Consider the following 21,244-nt stretch of genomic DNA (forward strand, 5'->3'; position numbering starts at 1 on the left):
TATAGCCTATACTTTTAACTTTTACTAGATTTTTAGTAAATATTTAAATACAGTTTTCCACTGCCAGTAGCTTTACGAATAGTAATATTGTCACTGCCAATATTTTAAAGTGATCGCGTGCTTCGCGAAAACATACCCTTTTTATCATTTAAATTTACTACTTAATTTATTATTGTTATTAAAATTTACATAATATAAAAAATAAAAATACATTTGACACAAACTTTTTATTTTAATCAAATTTTAAGTACAACATTTCATGGTTATCTTACATTCAAATCTCACGCCGCTCTAGCTCCAGCAACGAGGCCTGCCCAGGTTTCTCTAACGACCTGGTGTATGTATCTAGGGTTCAAATGGAATCCCTGTCCACTAATACCAGGGAGCTCATAAGTATAAGTCAGAGGGATTCCTATAGAGTGGGCGTAATCTTCAGCGGCACCTGATGCGGCGTACCCAATAACTAAGACCGAATTACCAACCACGTAGTTAGGAAAATGTGGAAGGGATAATTCGTCAATTGCTACAGCCATGGCGATACCAACACGTTGAAGTGCAAAGGCGTTCTCAGATAGGGTACCGTCATGTCCCCAAGGATATAATATCATGCTACCGAAGCTATGCATCGTAATGTAGATATCGATCCTGTCGCGGTATTCTTGCATGATTGCGTCAACAGCTCTGACTTCGACTTCGGAGAATGCTCTGCTTCCGGCATAGATGTCACTGCAACGGTTGTTGCTCGTACCAACTGTGTTCCAAGCGAAATTAAAATTACGATTACCATCGGCACCTGGACACAGACGACTTGCCACGCTCTGATCAGTGGATCGAGTTTTGCGCCACATTCTTGTCTAAAACAAAAAAAAAATGTTTAAATAATTGAACAATGAAATGATCTAACTTCTGGTGAATATGAAATGAAACATTTCGTATACATGGTAATTGGAATCACATATTAGTACTTTTATTAGTTTACGCTTCAGCCTGTAATATCCCACTACTGGGCATATGCCTCTTTCTCCATGTAGGAGAAGGAGCAGAGCTTAATCCACCACGCTGCTCCAACGCGGGTTGGCGGATATATTCCCTTCTATGAGTAACGATCGCTATCAGGTGTACATGATAACAACCGAGACCGACGGCTTAACGTGTTCTCCGAACCACGGTGGGGAAACCCACAAGGACTGCATAAACACCCAGACCATGGCAAACACCTGTATGGCCAATACAAATGTTTGTCATGTGCGGGGATCGAACCCGCAACCGCCAACGCAACAGGTAGCTACAATCCATGGCTGTAACCGTTGCGCCAACGCAGCGTCGGTTTATCAGTTTGATATATGTATTCTCAAATAAGTCTGTGGGTAAATGTGGCGTAGAATAAGTAAGAAGATTGAAACTAGGTAATACCAAGCTCCGTGTATCTGTAAAATTAACAACTAACATTTTTTTACTTACATTGGTATGAGTAAAAGCATATCCATCAGGATTGGCGACTGGGTAGAGTATCCAATCGTATTTATCAAGAAGATCAGGCTCGGTTACGTTTTCAACGAGTTTGTGGATGGCATAGGTAACGGCGGGCGGAGAAATCCATTCTCTTGCGTGCATTCCACCGTCAATAAAAACTATAGGCTTATTACTTTGGAAATTGTCCCTAGAAATCTTTAAGTATTTGAGGGGGCGGCCTTCGAATGATCTCCAATTTTCGACCAATGTTACAGTTTCAGGGTACTGCGCAGCGATTCTGTCTATGTACTCATATATCTGTAAACGTAAAATTTGTTAATCTATACTATAATATTATAAAGACGAAAGATTTGATTGTTTGTTTGTTTTCATTGAATAGGCTGTAAAACTGCTGAACCGATTTGAAAAATTCTTTCACTGTTGGGAAGCTACACTATCCACGGCTGACATAGGCTATATTATATTTTCAAAAAAATGCGGAAAACAAATATTTTGAAATTTTTGTTAAATTCCCGTGCGAAGCCGGGACGGGATGCTAGTTTTATATATTTCGGTCAGCACCCAGAGGTTACATAAGTTAAGTAACCAGTAAATCTTAGGTATTAGGGAGTTAAAAAAATTAGGTATTAGGGAGTAGAGTTCTTCTGAGATCATTATTGTTATTAATATAATTGTTTGCTCGCAAATGAAAAAAAAAACAACCAATAAACACACATAAGCCAATTACATAGACAAATAATACAATGTAAGTATACGAAAAAATAGTCGAGTAAATACGCGCTATCAAAGATTACTCAAAGATTAGTCCCTATCAAATTTAAAAGTGACCACAAGACAAGCTTTCGATTAAAACAAGGATCATCTAAATTATGCAAAAGAATAAACTGCTACCCTAGTGGATAATACAGCTCACTACGTTATAGCATCCTTGGATCGATTCTTCACTGAAGTAGCTTTGATGAAATCAGATAGATGGCGTTGACGTAACGTTTGCAGCGTCTCATAAGTAGGTGTCATGAAAGATTTCTCAAAAAGTACTCATCCTATCTCGATCATATTCAAATAGCAAGTATTATTAACTTTTGATTTATAAAAGAAACATCAAAATCGGTGCACCGAGTAAAAAGTTATGAGGTATAATATAAGAAAAACAGTTAAATAAAAACGCTTATCAAAGATTATACAAAATTATTAATTAGCTTTCGATTAAAGTAATAATCATCAAAATCGATAAACCCAGTGAAAAGTTATGCGGTTCACACAATGTAGGTAGACGAAAAAATAGTGAAGTAAATACGCATTATTAGATAGAACCCTAAAATTACTTGTCAGATCTCAATTAAATTTTAATGAAACTACATAACACGCAAAACCTTTCTGTTTAAACAAAATCTATCGAAATCGCTCAACCTAGTCGAAATTTTTGATGTAACATACATTTAAAAAAATATAATCAAATTGAGATCCTTCTCCTTTTTTGGAAGTCGGTGAGAATAGAAAAAGTAGATTTTACAAATAATAAAAAAAACCACACACAGCCATAGCCATAGCTCCTAAAGCTGACATCTTGAAATCTGTGTTTTAGGTAATAGTCAGTCAGTCAATCAGTCTGTCAGTTCAGCCTATTGCAGTCCACTGCTGGACAAGGACCTCCCGAAGTTCGCGCCAGATATTCCGGTTTTCCGCAATCCTCATCCAGCCTACACCATCAATCTTACGTAGATCGTCGGTCCAACGGGCCGGAGGACGTCCCACATTGCGTTTGCCAAGACGCAGTAACTATGATTATTGTACATATTTTGTGATAAATAAACAAAATGATTTAATTTACATACAATAGACAGCACATATACATTAAAAAAGACATTAGAATATGCGGCGGGAATCAAATCCGCAACCTTAGATCAGAAAGCAATCCTGCCAACTGCATAAACGGCCCAATCTAATAATATGTGTAGTTTTCAATAGAATCCAAAACATACCACTTCTAATGTCTGGTAGTTATCGTAAGGAATCCTGGCTCCGTTTGCAGAACGAGTTCGTCGATCTTGTTCCTCAATTTCCTTATCTTCTAGGTCAAATTGGCTGAAAGAAACAAATTATGCTATAATAATTGTGTTTGCTCGCAAACGAAAAAAAAAACCGACTTCAATTACATCGACAAGTAATACAACGTAGATTGACGAAAAAATAGTCAAGCAACTACGCGTTATCAAAGATTACTCAAAAAGTAGTTATCAGATCTCGATAAAATTTATATGTGACCACATGATAAACATCAGCTTTCGATTAAATTAAAAATTATCAAAATCGGTACACCCAGTAAAAAGTTATTACGGATTTTCGAGCATTTCCCTCGATTTCTCTGGGATCCCATCATCAGATCCTGGTTTTCTTATCACTATACCAAACTAGGAATATCCCCTTTCCAACAAAAAAAGAATTATCAAAATCGGTACATCCAGTAGAACGTTATGCGGTATAATACAACGTACGTCGACGAAAAAAGCGTCAAGTAAAAATGGATTATTAGATATAACTCGAAAAGTAGTTGTTAGATCTCAAATAAATTTAAATGTGACCAATTGGCACACACCACCTTTCGATTAAAAAAAAATTGTCGAAATCGGTCCACACGGGCAAAAGTTCTGATGTAACATACATAAAAAAAAAAATACAGTCGAATTGAGAACCTCCTCCTTTTTTGGAAGTCGGTTAAAAAGTCACCATTATGACTAGACTGATATCGAAGACGATATTCAAAAATCTGGACATCTATGGAAAATAGCCTAGCAGCTCTCACGGCTTTCATGAAATTTAGTGTGCAGGGGTTTCCGGAAGCAATGAATCGATCTATAGCTAGGATTCATTTTTAGAAAATGTCATTTTATCGCTGTTTTAAGGCAATCTAAAAATGGCTACAATATCATTGGAATACGAAGGTGGGAAATCGACCGGTCCCGAATCGCGTAGACTTCGGTTCAAATCCTCATGTCTTCAAATTGATTTTTTTTCCTTTTTTTCTAATTGCGCTCGTGATTTTTTATTTAAATAACTAATAACCATAATATTTATTATTATGACGGTAAGGTCAATAAATATTATTCATATTTCATCAGTATGTTATTCGTACGGAGTAGTATAATAGTATTTCTATGGTACACTACATATGGTAAACTACAATCTTACTCAAACAATTTTACAATAGATCTTTTAAATGAACTAAGTATATTAGGTTCTAATAGTTATTGGCACAACAAAATAAAACCGTTGTTAGCTTCCACTTATTTAGAAACAAAAGAGAACAATGTGGCTAGTAGTAACCCTCTTAAAATGTTTTCATTAGACACGTAGATTTCTAGAATAAATACGCAAACTTGTATTAGATTCTTAGTGTAATTAAGTCGAAAAAGCCTTATGAAGTAAACACGATTAAATGTAATGTTCTAGAAGAGATAAATTAATTATATAAAGATTTTATTAGAATTTTCACTGATGGATCGAAATGTGGTAACGGGTCCGGGGCTGCATTTTATGTTCCAAAAACAAATTTTAAAGAAAAAATAAAAATAAAAACGGATAATTTGTCTACAATGTCATTAGAACTGATTGCTATTTCAGAAGCTCTAACTTATGTTCAGAACTTGGGCTTACAAAATGTTGTTATACTGACAGAAAGTAAAAGTGCATTGCAACATCTTAATGGGTGTAGTTTAGGGAAAAGCGGTTTACCCATAGCCTATAATATAATAAGCAAATTGTACCAATTTCAATATATTAATGTCAATTTAATTTTACAATAGGTGCCGTCCCATATCGGCATCAGTGGAAATGAGGAGGCTGACCGATTAGCTAAAGAAGGAATAAAGTCAGGAAAGGAAATTAATAAACAAACAGATTATTCAGAAGTTCTAGTTAAATACAAAAAAGATATTTATGGTATTTGGAAAGAACATTTCGATGAAATATCCAAAATTAAAGGAATTTGGTATCGCACGATTCAAAGTCAGCCTCCTCCCGTGCCCTGGTTTAACCATTACAAAATAAAAAGATTGCATATTATAACAGCCCATCGTCTTAGGTCGGAATATATTGCATCAAGGAATTTTGGATTCCTTATGAAAAAAAATGACTCTCCTAATTGTGATACATGTGGAACTAAAGAAGACAGACTCAGAGACAAGTATTGTTTAGGAATTTAAAACTCTGTTTGTTCGATGTTAGAGGGCGGTGCAAAGTATTCTATCGGATCCCTTATCAGGATCTGCTAGAATGATTTTTGATTTTTAAAAATTATACCTTGCTGATTTATGTAACTAGATTTTAGTAATTGAGGTATTTTAAGTTTTTTTTTTTGTGCGTGTTGCAATTATTTTGTAAAAGTTACAATGGGACTGACGTGTCTTTGTAGGACAAAATTCCCTAAAATCAATAATTAAAAGAAAAGATTTACCCAAAAATCCGAGGTAAGCTTGGTCATCCTAACCACTAATAACTAAATTGTAAGTACTAATAATTAAATTGCGGCCCGCTAGCTACTACTTTATTTTGATGAACTAATTAATGCTCCGCTGTGTGGCTACGGTAGTAAAGAATATAGCCACCAGTCCAGGAGCGGACTGTGATAGAGTGAAATGATGATGATAATAAATTAATGCTAACTCAGGATACTGACGAAAAATTAAACGATATATTTATTGGTTTGGGTTTTTTATTGGTTTTGGTTGTTTTCCTTCATCTTTTTGAACAAATAATTATATGCACACGTGAATAATCACGGCATAAGCCAATAGAATAAAATTTGTATTGCTGACTATACTTCACTTAATAAAGAAATACACATGTCAGAAGTGAAACTTCTTCGGCAAACTAATTTTTGACCGACTTCAAAAAAGGAGGAGGTTACTTAATTCGATCGTATATTATATATGTATATATATATATATATATTAATGTATATACGAGGATAACTTCGTCGTTTCTGACCGATTTTGATAATTTTTTTTTGTTGGAAAAGCGATATCCTAAGTGTATCATGATAAGGAAACCAGGATCTGATGATGGAACCCTAGAGAAATCGATGGAAACCCTCGAAAATCCCCTTAACTTTTTACTGGGTGTACCGATTTTGATCATTTTTAATTTAATCGAAAAACGTCACGTTTAAATTTTGTTGAGATCTGATTACAACTTTTGGAGTAATCTTTGATAATGCGTATTTACTTGACTATTTTTTCGTCTACCTTCGTTATATTACTTGTCGATGTAATTGAAGTCGGCTTTTCTTCGTTTGCCAGCAAACAGAATTATAAGTCTCTTTTATACTTATACAAAACTAAAGCTTTAGATTTCCGTTTCAGCGCCGTCGACAACAACGTTGCGGTTTCATCGAAACATTGTCGTTTCATCCGTAAAAATTTTGATCCTCATGCACTTAAAGAAGTTACACTTCGAAAATACTTAAGTTTTCTGTGTTATACTATTACTATTATTTTTTTTTACCTTTGTCCTTTTCTGTCTCTAATATCATATTGACAATGATAAAAATTGATAGTAAAAATTTAAAATAAATGAGTTTATTGATAAAGTGGATTAATAAATAATTATAGATAAGTAAATAACAATCTAATATTTTCCTACTTATGTGACCTTGATTTGAAATTTATGACTTAGATGCTGTTGATTTGTACACCTTATAGCGATCGTTACTCATAGTAGGGAATATATCCACCAACCCGCATTGGAGCAGTGTGATAGCGTGATTGATTAAGCTCTGATCCTTCTTCTACATAGAGAAAGAGGCCTATATCAAGCAATGATATATAATAGGCTGAAGCGATTTAGATGCCTAGTAAAAAGATATTAATCTGGATATCTACGGAATATAGCCTATGTAATTTTGAAAGAGTGTGCAAGATAAAATAATCAGCTACAAGCAGTAAATAAGTAGTAGTAACTCTTCATTTGTCAAAAACAAAAGCATCTAATGCTCGACAACACTTCAATCATCACCAAGTCGACAAATACGAGCGTTTGCTCATAAATATGTTTTCCAGGCATAACGTCTCTCCGTTTTGCGATTATGACTACAATCATGCACAAATAAGTGACACACTGGTCTTGTAATAGATTGAGCTCTGACCTATCTCTTACATAGAGATGAGACCTATGCCTAGCAATATGTAGCAAGTACAGGTTGAATCAATTTAACGAAATAATAGTGTAAACCATACTCACGCTTTAAGATCTTCGACGTGTATTCTATGCGATATTTTTTCCTTGGTCAGGAAATCCAGGAAATCAGCTTGATATTGTGGCTTAACAAGCACAACCCCTTCCCTGTTCAACGCTGCATTACTGACGAAGTCCAGCTCAAGTTCTGGGATCTTGCTGCCCAGCTTTTCCAATTGTTCATAGGAATCTGGTTTGACAATGTAGGATTTCCATCTAGAAAGAGCAATTACACAATCTGGTCTCAAAAATTCGAAAATAATTACATTTTATTCCATCATTGATTAATAACTTTATTATTGCATTTTATATTGCATTTCATTTTTGGTCTTATTCCAGGCGAGCGTATTGTATTGTATTTTGTATTTATATAAACAAATATTAAAACTCAAATAGTTATCGGGTTTTATCTAAAACATAGGCATTAAAACATACACTTAATAAAAGAGTTTGAATGTGTATATAATTATTTGATATTGAACTTACCCTATATATATTTCATGTTTGGCGTTTACCGCCGCCACCAAAAGAACCAGAGTCAAGAACTTCATTATTGCAAAGTAATAGAGCAATAGGATCAAACACGTTTTTATAGGCCAATCGACTGATTGTAAATTTTATTGCTATAAATCCTTAACCGTTAAATTCTAATGCAAGGATTTTTTGACCCGTTTTGATTTTTCTTATTTTTGATTTGATCAGCAGTTTTTTTTTCGTACTGGATTTTAAAATAACTATCTTTATAATATCTCAAGCAATCAAAAAGCATTAGTATCAATGTTTTTGCTTGTAGACCATTGAGGATTACCAATACACTGTTCCACAGTATAATTGAAAACTTTCAATGTGTAATTCCAATTATCAAAATTTTTACTTTAACCTAAATCTTCCGAGTAACCTTGTAATGTAATTATAATGATTCCGCACAAAATAGCAACCGTGTTGTAGTTTTTAAAAGCTAAGAGGAGTTTTTAATTTTTGTTGTTGAATGAAAGCAGTCGGCAGAGGTTATGTACCCGTTTGGGACAGATCACAATTTGCATCTATATAAATATTTATTTGGGGTCTACTTAAGTGTATGTACTTGTGTGGCTTCCCACCGTTCCTCGGAGAACATGTAAAGCCACCGGTCCTGATTTTAATCATAAATACGTGATAGCGATTGTTACTCTTGGCAGAAACATAATTACTGAACCCGTAAGGGAGCTATAATAAATACCGTTACGGCAGTAAGAATATAGCCACCCCCTCTCTTCCTGTGGGTGTCGTAAGAGGTGATTAAGAGACACATTTTCACTACCACCTTGGAACTTCAAAAGCCGACCGATGGCGGGATAACTATCCAACTGCTGGCTTTGAATTATACAGGCCGAAAACGGGCAGCATCGTCTTCGGTGCGACAAAGCCAGCCCTGCGGTCACCGAACCGCCTGCCCAGCATGGTGACTATGGGCAAAATACATGCGTATACAGGGTTTGCGCCATTTTCGGCACGACCTTGTGGAGACCTATGTCCAGCAGTTGACTACGAAAGGCTGAAATGATGATATCACCAAACCGGTAGTGGAACTGGTAAGACTTTTTTATACGGAGGTCGGGTGTTAGCCCACTAGTATTCTAGTAGTATTCTAGATCTATACAGTTAAATCGTCAATAATCACATTTATATTACAATTTAAATATAAAAAATAAATGGTGCCAGTTGAGGGTTAGACTTTACTAATTCTAAGATTAAATATTTTATTGATAATTGTAATAATACAGGAAAATATATCTTATCTTAAGAAGCTATAGCTACAGTTTTTCTAGATTACGCTAATACTAGTATTAACTGATATTTCATTATTAATCGTATTCGTAAATTTCTACGTCTGCCTTATTGAGTTTATTGCGTTGTCTTTGATTTATAACTTAATTTAGTTTAAAAACTTTTATGAATATATTACTTGACGGCTCTATAGTTTTGTAAGCACAATAAAAATAATTATAGTGAGATACTATTTTTAGTCAGTCTGAACTGATTGTTCTTCCTACCTTCGAAATAAAAAGACCGGATATATTTGTAACAACCGCTCTGGTGTAGTGGTGAGAGTAGTCGCCTAAAACACCGTCGATCCCGGTTGTTATCATAAATACCTGATAGTGATCGTTACCCATAGTAGGGAATATATCTGCCAACCCGCAGTGGAACAGCGTGGTGGATTCAGCTCCAATCTTTCGATCATACGACTGAAGTAAAACTCGGCACAATAGGCCTGCACAGTGTCCTAGATATACAAAACGTATCTGCCTATGAGAGAAAGAAGTAAAGAAAATGTGTGCTTCGCACCTCTCTCTCTCTTGCTCTGTTGGCCTCGCCCGATCACGCTTTTCATAACGCTCTCGTCACGCACTCGCCAGCTTATTCCCCAAGTCAAGCGTGCGTAAAGAAGTTTTACTTCAAAAAATAAGTAATTTAAAAATTAAAATCTTATAGGGGAGAGCGGGGCTGAAAGTGCCGGGGGTAAGTTGTGCCGACGGAAATATCTTGAAAATAGAAAGAGATAGATTTACGATCGTATTGCGTCGCGAAATGCCTAAAAGTCGGGCACACACGGCTGCCATTTTAATTGCGTCAGCGACGCGGACCGTGTCGCTGTGCGTGTGAGGGTCCTCCAGCGACACGTAAGTAAATATTTTCGACTTAATACTTTTTGGTCTCAAGCTAGTATTTTTCTTGCTTTTAATATGAAAGTTTTAGTAAAAGGTTTGTTATTTATCCTAGTTTGTTATACAGTGTAATTTTGATGCTTTGAGAAGAGTGATTTTTGTATATGAGACAAAATATCACACTATCACGAGCGGGGTAAAATGTGCCGTTCACGTGGGGCTGGTTTTGCCGCGACACAACCAACCCCTAAGCAACCTTTATTGTATAAATCGACCCTCACAAAGTATAGACAACTTGCCTGTCTCTCGAAATAATCGAGAAAGGACTCCTGAATATCTTGATGAGTCAAATTATGTGAGTAGCAATGTTGAGATTGAAACTAGTCAACCATCAGGTAATCAACAAGAGATACGTCAGTGCTTTCAAGAGCCTATCCCTTGCTGCAGCTTCCAGGAGCCTATCCCTTGCTGCAGGTTCCAAGAGCCTATCCCTTGCTGCAGCTTCCAGCTTCCTCAGTCAGCTGATAACAACACAAGAAATAAAACTACAGAAAATTTCTTACCAGAGCTAATAAGACCTCTTGCCTAAAGCATCTCCTAGATTAACTGCACATAGTAAAGGACGTAAAAGAAAGACAGCTGTTCTTACGGACACTCCAGAGAAAAATGCTTTGGCCGAAGAGCAGGCTACTAAAAAGAAGAAGAAAGAAAGTGAAACTAAAAAGAAAGTTAAGGGAAAAGGCAAAGGAAAAGGCAAACAAATAAAAAAAACCGACTAAGCCCGTTAAGAGAAGAGTTTTACAAGATGACAGTTTTGATGATGAACAAGAATGGTACTGTATCATATGTTGTGATGCCTATTCTAACTCTGCCCCTGGAGAAAAATGGATTGAATGCAGAGAATGTAAGAATTGGGCCCATTTGCAATGTATTGAAGATGAAGAAAGCCAAGCATTTGTATCTTTTTTGATTCCTTAAAAACACTCAAGATACTGATAAATAAGAGACTGGAAGAACTCTGTGATTTTATAATTTAAGAGAAATCTTTATTATTTTTTGTGATACAGTCCTTAAGGACTGATAATTTTATTAATTGATCTCAATCGTAAAAAATAAGTACAAACTATTGATTAAAATATTTTATTTTAATATGTTATTAATATATGTTACAAAAAAGTACATTTTAAGAACTGATTTATAGTAAAAAGTATAAGGAATAAATATATTATTATAAAATTGATGTATTTTAATTCTACATATATTTTCATTCATGTAAAACACCTAGAATTATCAACGGCACAACCAACCTCAGCTACGGCACAACTTACCCCAAAGCGGGGTTGGTTGTGCCTTGCCGCCGCTGTATAAAAAAATCACTTTTTCTTAAAAACTATTAGAAATATGCAAAATCTGTAGGTAAATTCGTAATCTACACTAAATTTGGCTTAGGATGAACCACTACTTTCAAACATAGTACTCGTTTAATCCGAATTATATAAAGATTTGTCAAAATCGGCACTTTCAGCCCCGCTCTCCCCTACAAATAAAAATGAATGTTGCTAAGCTCATAACTCGAGAACGGCTCGATCAATTTGGCTAATTTATTTTTTTGTATGTGCTTCAAAGCCTACGAAAGGTTTTATTACAATATATATATATATATATATATATATATATATATATATATATATATATATTGTACTTCAGCCTATCGCAGTCTATTGATATAGACCCACAGTTTGCGCTAAAAATGGCATGAACTCATGTTTGTTGCATATAGTCACTACGCTGGGCAGGCGGGTTGGTGACCGCAGGGCTGGCTTTGTCACACCGAAGGCGCTGCTGCCCATCTTCGGTCTATGCCCAGACTGATTGTTGTAGGTCCAACTTGGGAGATAGGGTAGTTTTTACCTCAATTAGACCCGGTAAGTGGCGCTACTATCGGTATGTAACTCCAAAACTACTGAACCAATTTTTGTTCAACATTCGTTTTTATTTACATATAGAAAATAATATTGAATTGTTCTTACCTTGCATATATTTCATTCTTTGCATAAATTTCTGCCACAACTAAAAGCAATGTCAATATCTTCATTTCTCTTAACTAAATAAAATTAACCAAAACTCTCTCACAATATCTCGGTGATATCATAACAACTTTAAAATCCTATCCATCATTTAAAATATAGTACTTATTTATACCAACGGTAAGGACTAGAATTGCATCTTATCTGAAGACACAACTATCAGTTTTGCAGATAATGGTTACTCTAAGATAAGTAAAGAAAAGATAACAAATGATCAAATGTAACAAAACGTAACACTACGTTTTATTGTACTCTAAACCAGAAATAATACGTAGCAAATTGATTTTAACAAATTATCATAACTACAAATGTATACAATACAAAGGGCGGCCTTATCGCAGAAAGCAATCTCTTCCAGGCAATCAAGGGACAGAGGAGATGGTATTGTGTCGGTGTGTAGAGGAGCCAAGTTGACAAAAACATGTGGATTGACCTGCCAGTCGTGGATTCATAGGACAAGTCTACTTCATTTTAGGGTTTCGTACCTCAAAAGGAAAAAAACGGAACCCTTATAGGATCACATTGTTGTCCGTCTGTCTGTCAAGACCCTTTTTCTCGAGAGCGCGTGGAGGTATCAAGCTGAAATTCATACCAAATACTCACTCCTACTACTGTCCCTTTCAGCTATGAAAGAATAAAACTTCTGAGCTAACGCAATCACAAAATACAGCCGTTTATCGTACAAATTTTCGACACTCGCAAGGGAATCAAAACCTACAGAGTACTTCCCGTGAACTTAGAATCTTAAAATTTGGTACGAACAATCTTCTTATAGCACAGATAAAGGAAAAATTGCAAAAAGCATAAATCTTTTCTTACATTATATAATAAAAATATTTTTTGATAATATCTAAGATTTTATTTTTGTGTTACCCACATTAGGAATTCTAAACATTTTTTGAATATCATATCAAAAATTGACCGCTCCAGCGGGGTTCGAACCCGCGTCTCCGACGTACCGTGTCGGCGCTCTAGCCAATTAAGCTATGGAACGATACACCCGCTCGAGCGAAATTTTCGATATGATAATTTTAAATTACGGTTTAAGCGAACCGTGGCGCCGTCTATAGTGAGCTCTTTACAGAAACCCGTAACTATTCAAAGTTTCATATTACAATGAAAATCTTTGACAGGAGACGACACCGTGCTATTTTTAATATCTAAGATTTTATTTTTGTGTTACCCACATTAGGAATTCTAAACATTTTTTGAATATCATATCAAAAATTGACCGCTCCAGCGGGGTTCGAACCCGCGTCTCCGACGTACCGTGTCGGCGGTATTTTTTGATAATTTTTGTAAGGAACCCTCGGTGCGCGAGTTGAATAGCTCTTGGCCGGGTTTTTTTACGATTCAATATATTGACGTCATCGTTTATATTTGTAATTAATTAATAATCTAGTTGAAAATCTATTGTAACAATGCTTATTATTTGGCAATGGATTGAGGTTTAATAACGACGTTATCTTTTACAGTACGATCACGAGATATAAGTGCAGATTAAAACGATATATAAAATCAATAATAGTAGTAAAGAAACAGTCGTAGCTAGAAATATTTTGCAATGCGCGATAGCAAGGCCGATTATCCAAGATTATTTCCAGAGAAAATCAATTCGTTACTATTGAATTTGCAGTCGTAGTGCCCAAAAGTTTGAACAAAGGTATCGAATTTCGCACTTAAATAAAAAATTAAAAACTCCTAGACCGTAGCAGATAGATTTATTTTTTATTTTTTTCTGAGTTGGCCCCGTGCCCCCCACAAGCACCTGCGGGGTTATCCATTAATTACCGGACAACCTGTATACAGCAGCCTTGTTTTTTTTATTAATTATTGTATTTTTACAATTTTAGAATCGCTTCTGGCGAAAGAACCGTAGAACTGGTTTTGGTTTTTGTCTCGGAGTGGACCTAACAGAAACCATGCATTCAACTGGGTAATTACATCCAGGAACTCACCCTGTCAGGACACCTTCCACGGACCCAGTCTCTGAACCAAAAACTCAAATGAAAAGAAACATAATAAATCAATACAGAAGCCGTATTGCACTGTTTATATCACAGCTTCGGAAACATGATTTTTTTGGCTTTGGTAATAGACAACTGCCCTCTAATACCTTAATACTACACCTATTTGGTGTTCAAATTGCCGGAAGAATTGACGCAGTTAAATGGCCTACTCATTACAATTACACAGTTGGTAATATTGTGGCAGTTATAGGATGGTTCGGGTAGTTCCGGCGATTACATCCAAACCATGATCGGCCAAGGTATTTCTTATACTTTTGAATTGCCTGCTTATAGAGGTGATCCTACCTTGAATGGTTTCCTGGACGAACCTGCTTTTATCCGTCACGCTGGTATGGAAACTTGGGAGGGTATCAAAGAAGGTGCCAGTTACGTTATTCGTAATAGACGGACTCTAATGAATGATCAGGTTACAAGTGAATAGTTTTACGCTATAGCTGTTAAAAGAATATTGTCAAAATATTTTTTACAAGGATAACATACTCGTATATACATGTAAGACTGACACTTAATGAATTTATTTTCGTTTTTAAGATCTTTCATCTCGTCAACACCTAATTAAATAAATAATAAATAAATAAATAAATATCGACAACATAAAAACACGGTTGTCTGTTCCTACGGTAAGCAACTTAATGCTTGTGTTATAGGTAACGGCCGACTGGTATAACTACATTTTTTTATAAACATACATAAAAATAATATATATACAAATAAATATATATATATTACACCCAGACTCAGGGTGGGAATCGACCCACAACACTTGGAGCAGAAAGCAGGGTAAACGCAGGATAGCACGGCACTACAAACTGCGCCAACGGGCTAGTCAAATTTATCTGATACCATTATATAAATAATGAATCAGTCGAATCGTTTATTTCATTTTATTAATTTATTTTGGGAGGAACAACAGCTGAGAAATACAATGTACAAAATTATATAGAAATAAAAAGCTACCAATAGTTCCCCACTGGTAGTCACAGAATATTAAAAAGAAAACTTACGCTACATATAAGCCGTAGTAACAATAACACATATAGATTACAAAATGTGGTTAGCGAAATGATGTAAGTAAACAGAGTTAGGTGCAGTCAAAGTTTAGATACAATTATAAAACTATACAATTACTTATTAAAAAAGAATTACTGATTAGGTTCCTTGCAGCCGCACAGCTAGTGTTAAATAGGTCTAAGTCAATTTTTTAGAATATGCATTAAATTTACTACCTGCCCGCCAGACAAATGAGTTTTGCATATAGTTAGTGGTTTAGTTAATAAATGCGTTAAAATATTAATGCCATGCAAAAAATAGGATGAAAATCAACTACATGCTATTTCGATTTTATCAAAGAAAAAACGGTATAAGAATTACTCCAAATATAATTATGTCAGAAGAGACTCATCGGCTAAAACACGTGATTGCCACGTGCCACGAAAGTAACACCTACCCACAGCGGACTTAAAATATGGCGTAATTTTGGCACTGAATTTTTAAAAAGTATTTATTTATAAATATTGTTATGATCTTCAACATTTGTAATTAAATAAAATAAATAAATAAATAAAGATTTTCAGTGTAATTAACATTCGATGGTAAAAAATTTGATTAATAATCAACTAATTCATGAAGCAATGCAAGGTTACTATTTTAATCATAAAATTAATCAACATAATAATAATTCTCGAAAAATTTGTTACATACGTAAAATATTTGGCTCATCGACACATAATTTTGCGCCCTATACATCTTCCCGATCCAGATTAAATAAACAAAAATTTTATTGAACCTATACCGTCACCTAAAGATGGTCAATGCAATCGTACTGAAACACTGCTTAAAGAGGATAAAATAAAAACTGGAGTGGCATTCAAATTTTTAGAAGATTTTCCAGAAGAAATAATAACAATTGTTAATTCAACAAGTTTTTCAACTACGTCCGGGGTGGATGGTATTAGCATAAAAATGATGAAAGTTACATTGCCACACTCACTACACGCTATAACACACATTATGAATTCTTTAGGCAGAGGTTAAGAAGCGGAAGCATGCTACAGCGTCCCCGCGACCCCACCACATAGGCGCCTAGGCGGACACACGAGGCGGTTTTTATTCAGTAAAAGTCTGAATCCCCTCCGGGGCCCCCGCGCTGGGTGGTCCATGAGGATTTTCCCCACGCTAAAAAAAAAGGCAGAGGTGAAGAAAATCAAATTATACCATTTTAGCAGTCCGTATTCCTTAAAAAGCACTACAACTGGGCTTTTGCATATTGTAGATGAATTGTTAACAGCATCAAATGAAAACAACAGAAGTATATTTGTCTTCTTGCTTGATTATAGTCGCGCCTTTGACTGTCACAATCATGAAATCTTAATTAATAAATTAAAAATGTATGGTTGTGACGAATCTGTGTGTTTATGGCTTAAAAACTATTACTTAGGGCGGTTGTACATATAGAAAACTAAATTTCTTAAGTCTACTAACATAAACAAGTTGAAGTGTTTGTTAGTATGTTTCAAAGAAGGTTATATTCAGATAAATACAACTAACTTAATTTTATATAAGCCATAGTCATTCACAAATACTTAGATTTCATTATATTAAAATGCTTAACTTATCTTACCAGTATCTCGATAAAAATTAAAATTTTGATAAAAGTAATCAAAATCCGTGATTAGGAAGTCGCTTAGCACTGATTACCGATCTAAATCCGTTACCGATGTAATAAAAGTCAAACTAGGAAGTTTTTGGGGCATTCGTCGAAAAATCTGCCATTTGCAACAATGGCGGGTTTGGCCAAATTAGTTTTTGTTTTATTTGTAAGCGTGTATCTCGCACAAGCCAAACATGAAGAATACGACGGGTAAGATATTTCAAAATAGGATTTTTTTTATAATTGTTTTTTATAGAAAGAAAAAATTTACCGATTCCAAATGAACAAATAATTAAATACAGAAATGGAAGTTGATAGCTCAATAATAATCTATTGCGTAAAATGTTATGAGTTCAGAATATAAAAGTATTAATCATATCATCATACTCACAACCTACAAACGATTCTTAATTCAGATCATACAAACGTATTAGATAAAATAATAGGTCGGGGAAGAAGTCGGTTTGTATTTTCTAGTAAAAATTTGCAATAACATCTTTTGGGTTTATTGTTTGTAACTGGCTGCTTTTGATACCATGAAAGAATGACATTATAAAATGAAATTAAAAATTAAAAAAAGTGAAGATACCTAATAAAGAGCTTCGTATGTTTAAAAGTTTGCCAGATCTAAAATAGTGAAATATTATAATTTAATAATTAAAGTACATACTATTATGATATAATATATATTTTCTTTTTAACCAACTTCAAAATGGAGGAGGTTCTCAATTCCACTTCATTTTTTTATGTATTACCTAATAATTTTTTACTGAGTGAGCCGATTTCAATGGTTTTTTTTTATTTAGTCAAAAATTGGTGATTGGTATGTGGTCCCATTCAAATTCAATTGAGATCTGAATATTACTTTTTTAGTTACCTAACGCATTTTTTACTTGACTGCTTTTCGACTACCTAAGTAATTAAAGTAATTAAAGTCAGTTTGTGTCGTTTCCAAGCAATTGATATTTATTTTAGAAAACGCCTCTATGTTGGTTGTCATTTAAACATTATTATTATTTAAAGGTGTAACTGCGGAGTTTCTTGCCGATACTTCTCTGCAAAATCTACTTATAACGTAAATTATTTTGCAACTGAAAATTGTTTGATGACGATTGAATAAAATTATTTTTTATACTAATTTTTATATTAATTTTAGACATTCCTTGTACGAGATCCGTGTCAACGACTATGAAGAAGTGACAAAGGTTAATGATATTATTGATGATATGAACCTGGACAGATGGTCCTTTGCTATTCCCGGTCAAGATGGTCTTGTTCTAGTTGCTGAGGGCATGAAACCTTTGTTCGAAAATGCACTTAATGACATTGGAATAGAATATAAAATTGAGACTGCGAATATCAAAGAGTAAGTATTTGTTTGAGAGCAAACACAAATGTTTAGAGACTAAACTTATGCAGAATGTTGTACCATTTCATATATTTATATATTGCATTTTATTTATATCATTAAGAATAATATGGTTTTTAGAAAACTAGACCTCGAAGACAAACTCTTGGCTGAAGCTGCTAGAAGAAGCAATTACACTAGATCAGGAGCTGGTATAGACCTCAATGTCATTCATCGTTGGGGTGTTGTAAGTTTTAATACTTTTTACAAATAAAATGCATAAATAGCCTGTTGGCGCAGTTTGTATTGGCCCGCCCTGCATTCTGTACCGCAGGTTGCGGGTTCGATTCCCGCCTGTCTCGCTGTAATAATTGTATGTATATATTTATATATGTATATTTCTATGGATATTTATCAAAACATATATATATATTTAGCTATACCAGTCGGCTGTTACCTATTACACAAGCATTAAGTTACTTACTTTAGAAACAGATGACCGTGTGTTTATGTCGTAACTATTTATTTATTATTATTTATTATTTAACTTATGTTTATAAGTTGTCTTAATATCATATATTTATTTATTCACTCTGATAAAATACAAAAAATATTTCAGGTGGACCAATATCTCACAGACCTGGCAAGAAGATTCCCAAATATCGTTCGTGTTGTGTCTGGCGGTAGGACTTTCCAAGGCCGTGACATTAAGTATTTAAGGATTTCTTCAAACAATTTCCAGGTAGATTTGAGCTGATTTGTTATCGATATTAAAATACCTACTCTCAAAATTGGTAACAATTATCTAAAACATTGACCAACCAGAGAGAAAATTTCAAGGAAACGGTAAATCTTTTGATTCAGCCAACAATTGTTAATGTAATCAATCAACATCTTGCAAAGCTAAATAATCAATTTACAGACAAAATTCTATCAATCTGTTGCAATGTGCAAGGCAGATTTCAAGCCTTGCACTGTGAAGTGCAGAGTGTTCCCTCCCAGATATCTACAGATATCTGCCAGATAAATAAACCTACTTATGGCTTAAGATTACAGCAACATTTAGAAATATATGTAATTGTCTAAGGGCTTAACTTACTAAGTAGATATTTTTAATAATTTTAATATAAATAATAGTACAGATAAGCAAAAAAAAGGTACAGTCCCTTAGGGGCACTTTTTTATAATCAATATAATAATATATTTACAGACTAGCAGCAAACCAATCATCGTCATACAATCTCTCCTACATGCTCGCGAATGGGTGACACTTCCCGTAGCTCTCCAAGCCATCCACAAATTAGTCATTGACGTCACCGACCAGGACCTAATCAGAGATGCCGACTGGATCATAATTCCAATCGCTAATCCCGATGGATATGAATTTAGTCATACCAATGTAAGTAGAATCTATGCATAAAGCAAAAACTTTGTACCCACTTTTACGAATATTGCGCGGATGGAGGAGTATAAAATTTCGCATACTTATAGTATATATAGAGCAGGAGTGAAAGATGCATTTTTTATCATGCTTAAAAAAAACATTAAATCAGTTAAAAAAACATTACAAACACTACCATATATTTGACATACACACGCATATATATACTATTTTGTTTGTTATAACAAAAGTATAGATTTTGCTAACAGAACTTTAATAATGGTCTAACTTATAATTTAAATTAATTATGGTCAAATTTCGACCAATGGGCGGCTACTAGTAAACATGAATAGACAATAAAAGAAAATAATCGTTTTGTTCTCTTAACGTAGGTAGTTTTGAAGCTAATCATTACTAATATTATAAATGTGAATGTAAGTTTGTTTGTTACGCTTTCACGCAAAAACTACTTAACCGATCATCATGAAAATTTGTACACATATTTTTGGAGGTATTAGAAGTCACATAGGATACTTTTTATATAAAGAAATCAATTCGAGTGAAGCCGCGGGTTAAAGCCATAATTTTATAAAACAAAAATCGTATTGTTAAATTTTAATAATATATACCTCTGTACAAGACTGTGAATAATTTAAATAAAAATAAAATGTCTTTATAATTTCAGAATCGATTCTGGAGAAAGAACCGTAGAACTGGTTTTGGTATTTGTGCTGGAGTGGATCTTAACAGAAACCATGCATTCAACTGGGGAACTGCATCCAGCAACTCAGCTTGCCAGGATACCTTCCATGGTCCCAGTGCCTTCTCTGAACCAGAAACTCAAATGAAAAGAAACATAATAAATCAATACAGAAGCCGTATCGCACTCTACATAGACGTCCACAGCCACGGCAGCATGATTCTTTTTGGCTTTGGCAACAGACAACTTCCCTCTAATGCCTTATTACTAAACCTAGTTGGCGTTCAAATGGCTCAAAGAATTGACGCAGTTAAATGGCCTAGTCATCGTAATTACAGAGTTGGTAATATTGTGGCAGTTATAGGATACACAGCCTCAGGTGGTTCCAGCGATTACGTCCAAACAATGATCGGCAGCCGTCTTTCTTATACTTTTGAACTACCAGCTTATAGAGGTCAAGGTGGCTTGAATGGTTTCCTGGTCGAACCTGCTTTTATCCGTCAAGCTGGTGTGGAAACTTGGGAGGGTATCAAAGAAGGTGCCCGTTATGTTATTCGGAACAGACTGACTCTGATGAATGATGAAATCGCAAATGAATAATTAGCCTTATATTACTACTGTTGGAAAAATGTTACTTAGCATAATAATAACTTTATTCTCCTGAGGATGACAGAAATAAATAGTACAAACATTTAA

The 21,244-nt window shown here is 34.6% G+C and overlaps 2 protein-coding genes and 1 pseudogene across 2 annotated transcripts; 2 read left to right on the plus strand and 1 right to left on the minus strand.

The window, feature by feature from the left end:
• Nucleotides 1-212: 212 nt before the first annotated feature.
• LOC123662792 (carboxypeptidase B-like) lies at nucleotides 213-8,255 on the minus strand. The gene is made up of 5 exons (XM_045597589.1): nucleotides 8,191-8,255; nucleotides 7,711-7,920; nucleotides 3,456-3,558; nucleotides 1,462-1,770; nucleotides 213-854 (listed from the first exon to the last, which is right to left on the minus strand). Exons 1-5 carry the CDS (start codon nucleotides 8,253-8,255, stop codon nucleotides 282-284), a joined length of 1,260 nt encoding a protein of 419 aa, XP_045453545.1. The 3' UTR covers nucleotides 213-281.
• A 2,902-nt stretch (nucleotides 8,256-11,157) lies between these two features.
• On the plus strand, nucleotides 11,158-14,890 carry LOC123662793 (annotated as a pseudogene).
• Nucleotides 14,891-17,249: 2,359 nt separating this feature from the next.
• Nucleotides 17,250-21,244, plus strand: LOC123662794 (carboxypeptidase B-like). Its single transcript, XM_045597590.1, has 6 exons — nucleotides 17,250-17,329; nucleotides 18,276-18,485; nucleotides 18,609-18,714; nucleotides 19,087-19,209; nucleotides 19,678-19,866; nucleotides 20,534-21,244. The coding sequence occupies exons 1-6, from the start codon at nucleotides 17,250-17,252 to the stop codon at nucleotides 21,146-21,148; spliced, it is 1,323 nt and encodes a 440-aa protein (XP_045453546.1). The 3' UTR covers nucleotides 21,149-21,244.

The sequence above is a fragment of the Melitaea cinxia genome, chromosome 19 (assembly GCF_905220565.1).
Source record: "Melitaea cinxia chromosome 19, ilMelCinx1.1, whole genome shotgun sequence".
NCBI lineage: Eukaryota > Metazoa > Arthropoda > Insecta > Lepidoptera > Nymphalidae > Melitaea > Melitaea cinxia.

What these genes read in the sequence shown, in the direction of transcription:
- LOC123662794 (XM_045597590.1), top strand. Translation starts at nt 17,250, where the DNA reads ATGGCGGGTTTGGCCAAATTAGTTTTTGTTTTATTTGTAAGCGTGTAT. An exon ending in AAACATGAAGAATACGACGG is followed by an intron (nt 17,330 to 18,275) that starts GTAAGATATTTC and finishes TATTAATTTTAG; the next exon opens with ACATTCCTTGTACGAGATCC. An exon ending in ATGAATTTAGTCATACCAAT is followed by an intron (nt 19,867 to 20,533) that starts GTAAGTAGAATC and finishes TTATAATTTCAG; the next exon opens with AATCGATTCTGGAGAAAGAA.
- LOC123662792 (XM_045597589.1), bottom strand. Translation starts at nt 8,255, where the DNA reads ATGAAGTTCTTGACTCTGGTTCTTTTGGTGGCGGCGGTAAACGCCAAA. An exon ending in AAACATGAAATATATATAGG is followed by an intron (nt 7,921 to 8,190) that starts GTAAGTTCAATA and finishes TGCTCTTTCTAG; the next exon opens with ATGGAAATCCTACATTGTCA. An exon ending in ATGCTTTTACTCATACCAAT is followed by an intron (nt 855 to 1,461) that starts GTAAGTAAAAAA and finishes TTTTTGTTTTAG; the next exon opens with ACAAGAATGTGGCGCAAAAC.